Source organism: Mustela nigripes, chromosome 6 (genome assembly GCF_022355385.1).
Source record: "Mustela nigripes isolate SB6536 chromosome 6, MUSNIG.SB6536, whole genome shotgun sequence".
Taxonomy (NCBI): domain Eukaryota; kingdom Metazoa; phylum Chordata; class Mammalia; order Carnivora; family Mustelidae; genus Mustela; species Mustela nigripes.
Window position 1 is genome coordinate 140,221,248 of NC_081562.1, and position 13,857 is coordinate 140,235,104.

Sequence of the window (13,857 nt, forward strand, 5' to 3'; positions counted from 1 at the left end):
TCAGCTGGTCTCTATCCAGCTTTTGACACCTTTATTTTGGTTTCACACTGTTTTCTAATTTTATTTCCTCTTACTGACAGTATATTCCAGTTAATCCATTTTTTTCTCTAATCATCATCATTGCCTTTGATCAAAATGTTCCTGCTGCTCCTTGTCCTCCTGCAGACAGAAGTAAGGTCCACTAAAACCTTAGAAGCCAGCCTCAGACTCTTCATGAAAACTTCCCCAACTACTCTAGCCTTTGTTCTGAAGTCTCCCTCCTCAGAAATATGATGGTCCGTGCGAGAAGTAGCACAGGGTTTTGCATTGAATTGTTCTTTCCTTGTTTTTAAGACTGGTCATCTTGTCTCCACAGCTAGATTAGAAAATCCTCAAAGGCAAGGAACAGCATCAGAACTTTCTGTATCTTCTACAGCAGCCCAAATCGCTTCTGAGCGTAAGGAGAGTATCAGTCATTGATTAATTGATTGGTGACTTAATAACAAACTGATCAATCATTCTCCTTTCAAGGACATCCATAAGAACGATAACCTATTTTTCTTTGAAATACTCAACTTTGCATAATATAATTAAAATTCAGCTTAAAAATATAACCATCTTAACTGAGAGGCATATATTTAATGCAATTAAACTGTGTGTGTCCATGTTAGCTGCCCTTAAGAATGAATTACTCAGATACTTTCCACATGAGTTGTACATTTCAGGTCATGTCATTTCTTTATCCAAGCATTCAGTCCCGGCTCAACCAAGAATTATGCATGTACTATCAACCAAGCTGGCCAGGCTTTCCAGATCATGGTTTTGCAAAGCCGCTCCTCATTTACCCCATTTTTCTAGAGGCAAGTGAAATAAATCACTTCCTTATCGTGGTGAGAAGGAGGGAAGCTTTCTCTCATTCTGTTCCTTTCCCTCCACTTGAAAGTCCCCATAATCTTGCCCTTCTCACTATCTAAACCACTAAAAATCTTGAACCGTTTTCAAGTGCTACAATTTTCCCCGTCTTTCCAACAAGGTGTGGTTCTCCTTTTCTGAGACTTCCTATTAGCCCTTGATCTGCATCTCTACTATACAGATGACCATATTCTGCTCTTGGAGTGCCACTATTTGCCTCACCAGATTTTAAGTTCTTTGGAGACACGAATCACACCATATCTAAAAATTTTCTATGACTCCTCAAGCCTGGTTTCTCTATGGTATTTACTTAATAAATATTTGTTGAATGAATCAACTTATGAGCACAATAAAGGCAGCTGTCATTTTTTGTTAAGCACTCCTTCCTATAATTCAGTCACAGTATTTGCTCCAAGCTGGGATCTGGAAACCCAGAACAAATTCAATGGGGATGAAAAAAAAAATTATAAGAAGTATTTTACTGAGGGTCTATAAAACTATAATTCTAAAAATAGAAGTCACATTTTTGGGCGCTGTGGTCATACCTGACTGAGTCAAAATCAGCCTTTATAAAGAAAATGTTTAGCTTGTAATAAGTACCAGATGTGACCATCTGGAGAAAAACACAATTAACCTGAATATTGTAAGGAGAGCACAACCTTTACCGGATTAACGCGCTTTCTCTAATGCAGACTTGGCTAGGGTGTTTTTTACACACCCACAAACCATGTGATGCCCAGCCTCCTTCAGCCAACATATCCACAGGACAGTTAGTTACATCCCTTCTGTAAGTCTGCCTTACCCAAAAAGAACAATGAAGAAATGCCTTGATTTGCCCTTGACTAATAATTATTTGACTCACTTTTAGCAATGATTAGGAGAAAAATTATATTAGCCATTCAAAGTCTGAATGAGATGCTAACATCTACTTCTATTCTTCCATAGTTGGCTGGCTCAGATGTGCCTGGCTACATGCCAAATCCTTTGGAAGTTGCGTTGCCACATTTAGCAAACAAACAATCAAAAATAACAAAAGAAGAAGCAGGATGGCAAACCAAATTAGAATTTAAAATAGTGAGTGATTTTTAGTGCAAGTCTGTCCCAAATACTGCATGGGATATACTTGTACTAAGAAAATGACTCGTCACTTATCTACATCAAATTTGACTGGACATTCTGTACTTTACCTGGCAACCCTATGGGGGGTTGTGTGGGATTACAAGCAATTCCAGATGGAAGGGAGAGGTGAGTTCTGTGGTGGGGAATTAAGGTAGTTCTTTTTATTGATATTATTTTATAGTAAAATCTCTGTACTCAGTTTTAACAGGAACAGTGGGATATACTGGTAAACCAATACTCAGTTTCCAAGGAGGAGGAGATTGGTGCATTTGATGGGTGAAACTGAATGAACATAGTTTAATCTTCCCATGATGACTCAGGGTATTGTGATGCCTCAGTTCATCCTTGCAAACTTTGGCTAACAGAGGAATACACTGATATGTGCAGAAATGCCAGTTAAGAGACTTCCGGTTAATAAACACAAGTTAACAGAATTGCAGTATGTTCTGATACTTCAAGTCATAACTCTCCAAGGTTATTTTTCTCAATATCCATATATGCCCAAACGATGAAGTTTCTTTGTCAAAGTAATGAAAATGCTCCTTTGTCAATCACCTATAAAGCAGAATGGTTTGCCCCAATATTCTTTTCTTTATATCTTTCTGGAGTGAAACCTACTATATACTCTGAAATTTTTTTTTGATTATTATATTTTTAAAAAAGAATTTCTGGCGGCACCTGGGTGGCTCAGTGGGTTAGGGCCTTTGCCTTCAGCTCTGGTCATGATCCCAGGGTCCTGGGATCGAGCCCCGCATCGAGCCCCGTGTCGGGCTCTCTGCTCTCGCGGGGAGCCTGCTTCTTCCTCTCTCTCTGCCTGCCTCTCCGCCTGCCTGTGATCTCTGCCTGTCAAATAAATAAATAAAATCTTAAAAAAAAAAAGAATTTCTGAATATAAAAGTTAGGTGAAAACTTGAGGGCTCCAGAAACTTTGGAAGTCAAGTGATGTATTCATGAGGTAACTTTTAATTCAATAGTTTTTGTTTGTTTTAGTCCAGTTTGGGTTAGGATTTGACAAGCCAAGAGGAGAGGGTGATATTTTGAAATTCAGTAATTTGTTTGTAGATAGAACTGCAAGTCATCCAGGAATTAATTAGTTAATTAATTAATTGTTAATTAATTAATAAAAAAATAAATGCATTGAGCACTTGTTATGGTCCAGGCATACATGACACAATAGAAAATAAGGGAAGCGTGGCCCCTGCTTTATGGGTCTTCTGGTCCAGCAAGGGTGCTGAAGCCTTGTTTCTCTCGCATCAGTCTCCACTCTGAGGGGACAGTGGCCTCTAAGAGATGGAAACTGTCTGTTTCTGGCAACCGAGAAGAAAACACGGATATCATTGTCTCCTCAGAGACTCTGCTTGCTGAGACCTGTTCTAGGCCCTGTTCATGGAACACCACGCCCTCTCTCATTTACAGGGTACCATTTAGTGAGCACTTACTCTAAGCCAAGTGTGTTATATTCTTTCAGTTTAATCTTCTTTACAGCTGAATTAAAGTCCGTCTTACTGACCAGGAAATGGAGGTCAGAGAGAGGAAATGGTCCTCTCTCATGGTCACACATTCAAGTGGACAGTCCAGAGTGAGGCCTGGGGAGATGTCTGCACAATTTCTGTCCACGTGACTGTCATTATAACAAGATGCCTTCTCCAAAACCCATCCATTATTTAGAGACTGTACTAGCCAGGAGTATCTAAAATATGTCAGGGGTCATGATAAAGAGATTAGCACTCTGAGCCTAAAACAGTATCTTTTGGGGGAAACAAACAGCTCCTTAAATAATTGCAAAATAAAATATGTGTGAAAATAAGAATACGCTGTTGCAGATACCAATGTTTAAATAAATAGGTCATTTAACTAGTCCTTTAACATGTAACATTAAGTCATGTGATATTTTTATTTCAAAAATCCAATAAGTTATTCACCTTCTTCACATGTGAAGACTTACATGCCTAGAATGAACTCTCATGGATATGCTTGTGAAAATGGAAAAGAGCAGTTCAAGTTTAAGTGAATGTTTTATTTAACGAAATGGAGAACCTTGGGAGTCTTAGTTCGGACCAATACGTTTGGAGTCGCCAAGTTACTTCTTCTTCTTTTTTTTTTTTTTTGTATAGTGAGATAAGATTAGAAATGAGACAGAAATTTCCACCCTGACCTAAAATGACCTTGTTCCTATGAATTTATGGGTAGTTTCTCAAATTTGTAATGATCTGAAAGTTACCTAGAACTTTTCCCCATGTAACCGCTGATCAAAAATAAAGCCAAGCTTAAATCTAACTTTTCAATGTTTCTTCTTTCTCCAGACCTCTCTGACTAATTCCTGCCTCCAAGGCTTTGAACTTTCTAAGTCTGCGATCTTAAAACAAATAAGTCTGTCTCTGGGATGGAAATAAATACGAAATAAATAAGAAATCAGATGTTAGTTTTTCCTTTCCAAAATGGACTCTCCTATAAACTAGTATAGTTTTTTTCCCCTTAGTTTTTTCTCCTGGTGCTTTTCTCCAAATGGCTTGTAATTTCATTGAAAACTTCCCAGGTGGATATTCCCCCCAGCTTCAAAAATTTGTTTTCCTTCTCTAGACATAACTATGGCAAAGAGGATAAAAATAGAAGCAACAGTGTTGGTATTCATGGAAGAAGAAAATAAATACCCTAACGCAATATTAAAAGATAGTTCAGAGATTTTTAAAAGTTATTCACCTTTAATGACTTTTTGATGAATCAGTTACTGATTCTGTTTAACTTTTAATCTTATTTTGAAGGTTACATTGTATTGCCTTTTTTTTTTTTTTTTTTAAATGACACTTTGCAATGTATTTACTTCAATGGAAAGGAATTCTGGTGTGACCGCTATTCACTCCAGAATACAGCAGGGTCGCACAGGAAGGTCAGTGGACAAGTCATAAGTGCAGTGATTGCCACAGGAATACAAGGAGAGTAATAGTCCTGACGGTTCTTTTATTCTCAGCTCTGCCCTGCTTGGCCTACCTTTTCAGTCACTTAATGCCTCCAGACTGAGTCTTCTTCATCTCTCCAGTGGGTAGAATCCCTCTACTTACATCAGTTTAACAGAAACTTTTAAAGTTCTATTCATGTCAGAAGAAACAAAAAAACTAGAGACCTTGACCGATCGATTTCTAACATTAGTATATGCGTTCCACAAATGGTGGCTAGATACGGAGACCCAGAGTTGTCAGAGGAGTTAGTAGGAAAAGGAGGTAGACCCCTCCTTGATCTTGGCTGACACAGCCTCCAGTAGCCTTCAAAAATAGAAAGATAAAGTGACAGAGAGCAGCATGCCATGAAATAATTTTTAATTGTAGATCTACCAAGCACCTGTCCGGGACAGAAGCTCAGTGCTTGTCTTCATGGAGCTTGCCGACCAGTGGCAAACACCTGCGACACACCAGGCTGTGCTGAGTGCTTTAGACCCACGTGCTAATCTATTATCCCAATAACCCTGCATGGGTCTGCTGTCGTGACTGTTTCCTAGTTGAGATAACAAAGGCTTTGAAAGACAGTCGGTTCCCTGCCCAAATAAGCCAGCGAGAGGCACAAACACATCTGTCAGGGGTAAAGTCAGATCTGTCTAAATCTGGAGGACATACTCTTAACCACCAAATAGACATGACCCCACTTGTGTGAGATAACTTTGCCTATATTTAAAAGTTCCCATAAGTCAAAACGAGGCAGCCTTCCAGCTGGACCTTACCTGTGATCTTACAGCCATAAACTTCAAACCTCATTGATATGCCAGTTTCCCAAGTCGCAGGTCTGATTCGGACAAATCGAGTTATTAGTGGTTTAGGGAAAACTCCAAACACAACGTCTGTGGGGTTGGTGTTTCCCTGAAAGATCTAGACAGAAAAAGAAAAAAGCCCCTTTAACAACAGACTCTTTAGATGTAAGACAAATACAAAAATATGTTTTCACAGATGCCTATAAAATTATTTACAACTTCAGCACTGGCTATCAAGGTTGAGGCAGCATTAAAAACTTGTCCTGTTATTTTTTCAAATGATAGCCACCAGAAAAAAAATCACGTGTAATACAGAATGTTGTCCTAATCATCTATTCAATTTTCTGAGAGCCTAGAACCTCCAAAAGCACTATTCAAAGGTAACACTTTAAAAAACATTTTTTAAATTTATTTGACATACAAAGAGACAGTGAGACAGGGAACACAAGCTGGGGGAGTGGGAGAGGGAGAAGCAGGTTTCCCACCGAGCAGGGATCCTGATGTGGGGCTTGATCTCAGGGTCCTGAGCTTCATGAAGGCAGACCCTTAACGACTGAACAACCCAGGCACCCCTCAAAGGTAACATTTGTTAAAGGCTACGTGCTATCATCCAAAAAGTTGGAGATTATTAACTCTATCATACAGACCTACAGAATACTCTAGACATTTCACGGGAACTCACACCACTTTACTTTCCCAGGAAACCCTGGAAGGAGTACTTTTGGAGTTCAGTATAGGGTCCAGCTTTTGGAAAATTCTAGGGTATGTTCCCAGCTACAGCACTTGGGCAAGTAGTTTCCCCCCTTTTAACTCCATTTCTTGATGGAAAATCTTATCCCTAATGTTAAGTAATAACTTCCATCTTTATTCAAATCACGTTTTAGTGGTCAAAATCAAAGCTGAATTATAAATGATAAACAACTGGAAATCAACTTTTCCAGGACCCCTGCCTCTAGTTTTAAACATGAGTCATTTTATTCTAGGAAAGGATGAAGCAGGTAACTGCAAATGTAGTAGTAAGTGCCAGTCATGAACTAGTTCCCCACGGGCCACGCTGCCCAGGCGTGGTGCCACAGCCCCTTTCTCCAGCAAGATCTCTGAGGAGCAGAGACTCTCTGTCTTGCCGGGACACACTGGCACTAGACCTCTCTCTGGAGGAGCTGAAAACCTCCACTTCTCTAGCATTTACTTCAGCTCTGCTCTGGGGATAGCCCACAGAAAAGTAAAAGCTACTAGTGTTCTGCTTATCACACAACCACGCCACATTCCTGTCAGGATGTGTCCCTTGGATGTCACTGGGTCCCTTCAGAGGCCTGGGGACTCCTCCCCCCCTTTCCAGGTAAGTTCTCAGAGGAGGACCACAGTTTCCCAGGGCTTGTTCTTAATCCTGGGAGAAAAGACTTCTAAGAGTCGGGATGGTGTTTTTGCTTCATTTAGCTTAAGTGGCCTGCATGACGGAAGGTGGTCAAATGCTTTAGAAAGTTGGCTGTTAGCCTGATCTCTCTCCAGAGATGGTTTAATATCATAATTTATCCTGGCCTGTGATGGCCTTTAGATTTCTGTCCTACTTCAGCAAATCTCTCTGGGAAACAATCTGTATGGGAGCATTTTTGTGTGACAAAGACTAATGGGTAGTTGCCGGAGGGAGTAGAGTCCCCAGCTGTAATGCTTGAAGGGTCAACAAGTCCTCTTCAGGGAGAGACTGGCCGTCAGTTAAGAGGGCTGCCTGCTCCAGCGTAGGCTGTGGGGGTGAACTCTGGCTCACACTGAGGGAACTTTACGTTGGCTGAAAACCATGTAAGTGCAGACATTCCATTTAACATAAAGAGGATGACTGGAGTTGTCGTTGGTTGAAGGCTGCTCTTGACGAGCTATGGCCAACTCTCCCTGAAGAAGGTGGGGAAGATGTGGAGGCCAGCGTCAGAGAGGCCCCCCAGAACAGGGCAAGGAGAGTGGGCAGCAACAAGGAGACTCCAGGTGGAGGATCGGATTGCATCAACTTCAGCCTTTTCTTTGCTGAATCCTTCTTTAACCCTCTGCCTCCCACTTTGGAAGACCTTCTGCATCCCAGGATGCTCTGGATTGTGGGCCTCACACTGTGCATTGTCAGACACCCCCTCAGACCTTGTGTGTGCTCCCTGACACGTCCCCGTCATGGTGTCTGGGCCATGTAGACAACTGATGGCCAACAGCTGACGAGGACATGTCAGAGAAACAGCCCTCATGTTTTAAAGAAATGGCCTGGAGGCCTGAGGTCAGTTCTCCTCACTCTCTCTGGATTCTTTTGTTTGTTGGTATGTCCTTGGCATCAGTGTTTTGTTTGTTTGTTTGTTTGTTTGTTTGTTTGAAACTAGGCATGTCTTCCCAAAAATATTTCAGGAATAAGTCATGAAACTTAGGGTCAAAATTTACTTGCTAAAGCTTCAAAAGCATTGGCTGTGAGGGTTTCTCGTCCCCAGACGGAGGATTGGTTCCATGTCCTCCAGGGCTAGACAATGGCCTTGAACTTGTTGTCTATATATCTACTTTCATCCTGTCTGTCCTCAATAAGAGTTGGGGCTTCGCAGCTAATCAAAGGGAATTATCTTCACACTCAGGAGGCTTTTCTTAGTTCCAGACCCAGGAGGAAAAAACCAGGCCATGTATGCTCAAAAGAGAGACAAAGACACATTAATTGGCCTCTTCCCAACTCAGAATTTCAAGTTACCTGGATCTTTGCTACTATCCTTATCAATGCCATGCATTTTACTTGGCTTCAGGGAAAGCTTTTAATTTGAGGGAGACAGCGAGTAAGAGTTCTCAGAAATCTTTTGATTAGTCAATCAGAGCAAGCGGAACTTCAAATAAACAGGCAGACTGAGAAGAATATGTCAGTTCCAAATGAGTTAGGGCAGGGCACCCGGACAAGGCCTGCTGGTGTGGCTTCTTTGGTTAAGGGCGGTGAGGAGGTGGCGTCTTGCGTTTGCGTGATCTGAGAGAACATTGCGAACTGCCTTTACTTTGATTCATTCTCACAGAAGCAGCCAAACACACTTGTAAATTAGTTTGTGAGCCACAGAGGATAGGTGAAAAGGAGTGTTCTAAAACCAGCTCATTACTGAGAGAAAAAAAGGAGTCTGTGAAAGAGAAGGAAGAAACACTGCGGAACCAAACAAAACAATGCACCTAAGGCTGGAAGAGGACAGCGCTTATCCCATGGACAGTCCATATCCCATGAGAGGTTTAAAGTGATTCTCGAGTCTGACACTTAATTTGGCTGGTATTGACTTTTCTTGGAAACATCTGTATAATTTCCTCTTGGCTTCTGGATCTGGGAACATGAGACCCCCTTGGTCAGATATAAACCTCTAATTGCACTTTTCATTTTAAATCAATCCCAAACTAAACCAGGCCAGACAGAAAGCTCCCAAACAAACAAGTAAAAATTGATCATCCATTTCAAAGACTCCGTTGGTGGTGGGGGCAGGAAGGGAACGGCAGTCCCACTTACGACAGGTTTGCTTCCTTCTTTTATGGTGATCCAGTCTTCCCCGTTGGAACTAATGTCTACTCTGTAAGTCTTGACGTAATATTTTTTCTTGGTTTCCTTTGAAATGGCTCCCTGTGTCCCAACAGCTGTGACAAAGCGCAGAAGACCCAAGTCTACCTGCAAAACAATACAAGCGTGGTCAGTCCTTGACCCTGCACCACCATAACCGGAAACGTCTTTTCCCATGGGTTCCACAGTGTAGTTTTCATCCACCTTAGAGCAATAAGCCCGAATTCCACCTGGCATCAACAACCCCTAACTTCCCCATTCCATTCCTTCTAAAGGAAGGCACAGGTATGGGGTGCCTGGATGGCTCATTCAGTTAAGCATTAGTCTTTGGCTCAAGTCATGATCCCAGGGCGTGGGATCCAGCCCCATGTCAGGGTCTTTGCTCAGCAGGGAGCCTGCTTCTCCCTCTGCCTTTGCTTGTGCTCTCTCTCTCTCTCTCTCAAATACATAAATATAATCTTTTACAAAATAAAAACACTTTTCAAAGAACACAGTAATATATGTCATTTTACAATTAGAAAATCAAGACAAGATTAATTTGCACATTGGGCTTTGGAGAGGCTTGGACTAGAGCTCAGGTCTAATGGGCTCCCATTACACTCGGAAGTGTCTGCCCTCTTAGAAACCAATTGCAGACAGATACGATACAACTCTGAAACCACCGTGAATGTTGTGGTTTGGAAAATGGGCCAGAGATGTATAATCTGGAATGGAGGGGAGAAAAGGAAGATAGAGTAAGGATTTTTGTTTCATCTTTTTTTTTTTTTAAGATTTTATTTATTTATTTGATAGGCAGAGATTACAAGTAGGCAGAGAGGTAGGCAGAAAGAGAGAGGAGGAAGCAGGCTCCCCACTGAGCAGAGAGCCCGACATGGGGCTCGATCCTAGGACCCTGGGATCATGACCTGAGCCAAAGGCAGAGGCTTTAACCCACTGAGCCACCCAGGCACCCCTTGTCATTTTTAAATCTCCTCCTTCCCCCTGTCTTCCCACGGCCTTTCTTGCAGTTCAGCTCCAGAGGCAGGTGGATCCCAAGGCATCATGTGGGAAGGACTGATGCCTCCGTGTGACAATGTCTGGGGCTGTGAGCTCTGACTGTAAGTTTCCAAGGGAGAAGTTCCTCAACACCAGAGCCTGGTTTTTGTCTCTCACTAGCCTGTCTCATACCCCTGAAGGTTGGGCTGCTTGGAGGGCATCTCAGCAGTTACGACAGAGGGTGACCAAAGCCTCAAGGTCCATGATTTCCTGCCAGAGGTGTGTGGTGGTTTGGGTTGCTCCTGTGACCCTGTGACATGAGTGGGCAGGACAAAGATCTAAGCATCGGGCACTCAGGAGTCTTGGATTGGTTCTGCCACTGGCTAGCTGTGAGGCCTTGGGCAAGTCACTTCGTCTTTAGGGTTCCAGTCCTCAGTTGTTAAATAAAGGAGTTGGACAAGATAACCCAGAAGGTCCCTTTCATCTCTGACTTCCAATGATTCCATGTTTCCAGTAAAGTAAAATACAGTTGACCCTTGAATATATGTGGGGGGTTAGGAGTGCCAACCTGCCCCGTAGTCGAAACTCAGCGCATAACTTCTGACTCCCCCAAAACTCAACTACTTATAGTCTACTGTTGACCAGAAACCTCACAGATAACATAAATGATGGATCAAGACACATTTTATATACATATTATATTCTATATTCTTACAATAAAGTGAGCTACAGAAGAGAAAATGTAATTAAGGCAATCATAAGGACAGCCACTTACAGTATCATACTATAAAAAAAATCCACTTATTTTTACCCTCACAGCTCAAACCCAGGTTGTTCAAGGGTCAACTATAGTTTTGTTTTTATTCTTTCTTATTATTTTCTTATTTCCATCATTAGTAACCAAGAATAATCTTAAAACAAAAATCATTACTAGTTTCTATATGTTCAAAATATATTTAATTTCTTCTTAAGGATAAATTTGATTTTTTTGCTTAAAATTGTTTCCCTCTATTTATTATACCTTCTGCCTATTTTATTTGTGTATAATGCAGATACTTTAAAGAAATGATACCCAAGCATACGGCAAATACTTTTTAAAGGACACAGAAAGTAACTGCACATTACAACTACTCAACATTAATAAGATGTTTCAACAGCACTTTCATTATTAAGAGGTAAGAGAATGTCTTTTTCCAAAGAGAACAGTAACAAAAGCAAAAAAAACAAAAATAAAAAACCCCAAACATACCCCCTACCCACCTCCAGCACTTCGGAAGCCTGTTTTCCACTTACTGCCTGACAACCCAATTTTCAGAAAACAAAATTCCAATTAACCCTCCGGTCCTATAGGCCGTGAACACCTAAAGAATTTCCATTTTATGTACAGTCAGCCTCATGAAGAATGACTATTGTCTTTCATGAATTGCTTTTTCCTGAAGGCCCTTGGAGAAGTTAAATCAACATGTTGCCAATTCACTTCAAAAACTGAACAAAAAGTTACATCCAGGAAAAACAGCTGTATCACTAGCCCATAAAGGCCAACTTGAAGTTACACAATTCAACAATAGGAGATTTCATCCGGAAAGGAAGGGAGCACCCTTCAATGTAAAACGGTCCTTATTTCATTTACTTGATTTTAAGGATACAAAGTTTAGGCTCGGGCTTTTGCCGGATTTAAGAGGAAAAAAGAGGAAGGCTTGAATAGAAATTAAGAGTTTAGGATAATAAGAGTAGGTGTTTTAATCTTAATTTAACAAATAAATATTTACCCCACACATTTTTACCAAGCGCCTCTACTCATTAACTGAAATTTGAATTTTTTTCACATGTGAGCCATAAGGCTTTGTATGAATTTGTACACAAATTTCAAAAAAGGGAGGCAGTCCACGTTTCCTGGATTTGGCAAATAAAAATAAAGTCTGTTCCATTAAATTTGAATTTCAGAGGAACAACACCTATTTTTCATACATGTATGTCCCCTGCAATCTTGGGACATACTAAGAGCTGGTCATTCGTTTACTGGAAACTCAAATTTAACTGGATGTTCTGTATGTTATTTGGGAACCCTAAATCTAACTCTATTTCAGACAAATAATCAGGGGATTTTAAGTTGCTGCAAAAACTCTCTTGATTTCCTAACGCTGCAGTCTGAGAGTTAATGGGTACTCTGGACTTGGTTGCACTCCACAATTTCAACTGTTTTCAAAGGCTCTCAGAACACTTAGTGCTTTACTGACTATCCATTGAGTCATGCCCAATGCCATATCTACTTTCAAGCTGAAGGGCCCTTAAAATCTTGACGTCCAAGGGAGCATGAAGCAGAGCTATTTAAATAGACTCTTCCTGTCAAACTTACAAATGGCTCTTCAGTTTAGAAATGATTAAATCCCCAAGAGTGAATATTCAGCTCAGGCTGATTTGAAATAACTCTAGAACGTCATCCCCGGGCTGTCCCTTCTGCTAATTTTTAAATTTTGATTTTAGGGTAAAATTTGGTTACCAGGTAGGAAAGTAGTTAATTGGTTGTCAACTAGAAAAATCCTAGGCATTAGAAACAATGGACTTTAAAGGAAGGAGTAACTGACAGGAATTAAACAGGTATCCAACATGGGAGATGTCCAGCATCCCAGATAGAAAGGCCCCAAAACATATGCATGAATCCCTTATAAAAAAAGAAAACAATGTTTTCCTTTCTCAACAGCAATGAAATGCATTGGCAACCTCCTCTTGTAATTGCATAAAATTTCCTGCTGTGCTTTAAAACTCTGCAGATTCTCTTATTTATCCCACACTGGGATACTTGAAATTTCATTTCATTTTTCTTCCTCACATTACTGCCACTGGGTTTAGCAAGGATGAATGACAACCTCCCAAATCATTAGGGCTGGGGCCTGAACTTTTGCAATTAAAACCGGATGGTACCCAGAACTCTAACAAGACACAGCCTCCCTAGCACTGTGGGAGCTCTCCCCCGGCAGCACCAGCGAAGTTCTTTCAAGTCTTTTCTCCGTAGGTATCTTCGAGGAATGCCCTCACGGCGTTCGGCTTTGGCAGAGATACATCACCATCAGCCTCAGAAGCCCTGCGGCTCACACTCCCCGAGTCGTGTCCGGAGACCCAGAAGGCCTTACTGCCTAAAGCCTGGGTATTTACACTCCTCTCACCAGAGAAGTTGGCTCTGCTAATCATGACATTGGCCTCTGTTGACCTTTTGAGTCCCACCTGCTCTCCAACTGTACCTTCCAGCCACATTAAAGTATTTGTTACTCCTCACACAAGATAAGCCCTTCTGTTTCCCTGCCTTGCCACATGAAGTTCTCTTGAACTAAAATAACCTTTTCCTCTTTTCTGACTACAAATCACTTTTCCTTCTTCCTGGTCTGGTAGGCAGAACGCGAAGTCCCTTCTTCCCCCTGGGGATGCTTGGTGCATGGCTCGCATCTCTACCGCTGAACTTATCATGCTGTGTTTTTGTTCTACTTCCATCCAGAATGTTGTGACTTCTTCTAGGCAGTGTCTGTTTTTTGATAGAGAAAAGTAATAGCTAGTGAAAATGTATAAGAGGCAGAAAAGATTAAAGAAGAAAATAAAATCT

The 13,857-nt window shown here is 41.2% G+C and overlaps 1 protein-coding gene across 4 annotated transcripts in view; it reads right to left on the reverse strand.

Annotated features, from left to right (window-relative positions):
* NRP1 (neuropilin 1) overlaps positions 1-13,857 on the reverse strand; it is a 136,043-nt gene that overhangs the window by 32,319 nt on the left and 89,867 nt on the right. For all 4 annotated transcript variants that reach the window (XM_059404376.1, XM_059404375.1, XM_059404374.1 and 1 more), the window contains exons 7-8: positions 9,240-9,395; positions 5,723-5,867 (exon numbers count right to left, since the gene is read on the reverse strand). In XM_059404376.1, the coding sequence (XP_059260359.1) occupies positions 5,723-5,867; positions 9,240-9,395 (301 nt within the window). The remainder of the gene's footprint in view (positions 1-5,722; positions 5,868-9,239; positions 9,396-13,857) is intronic.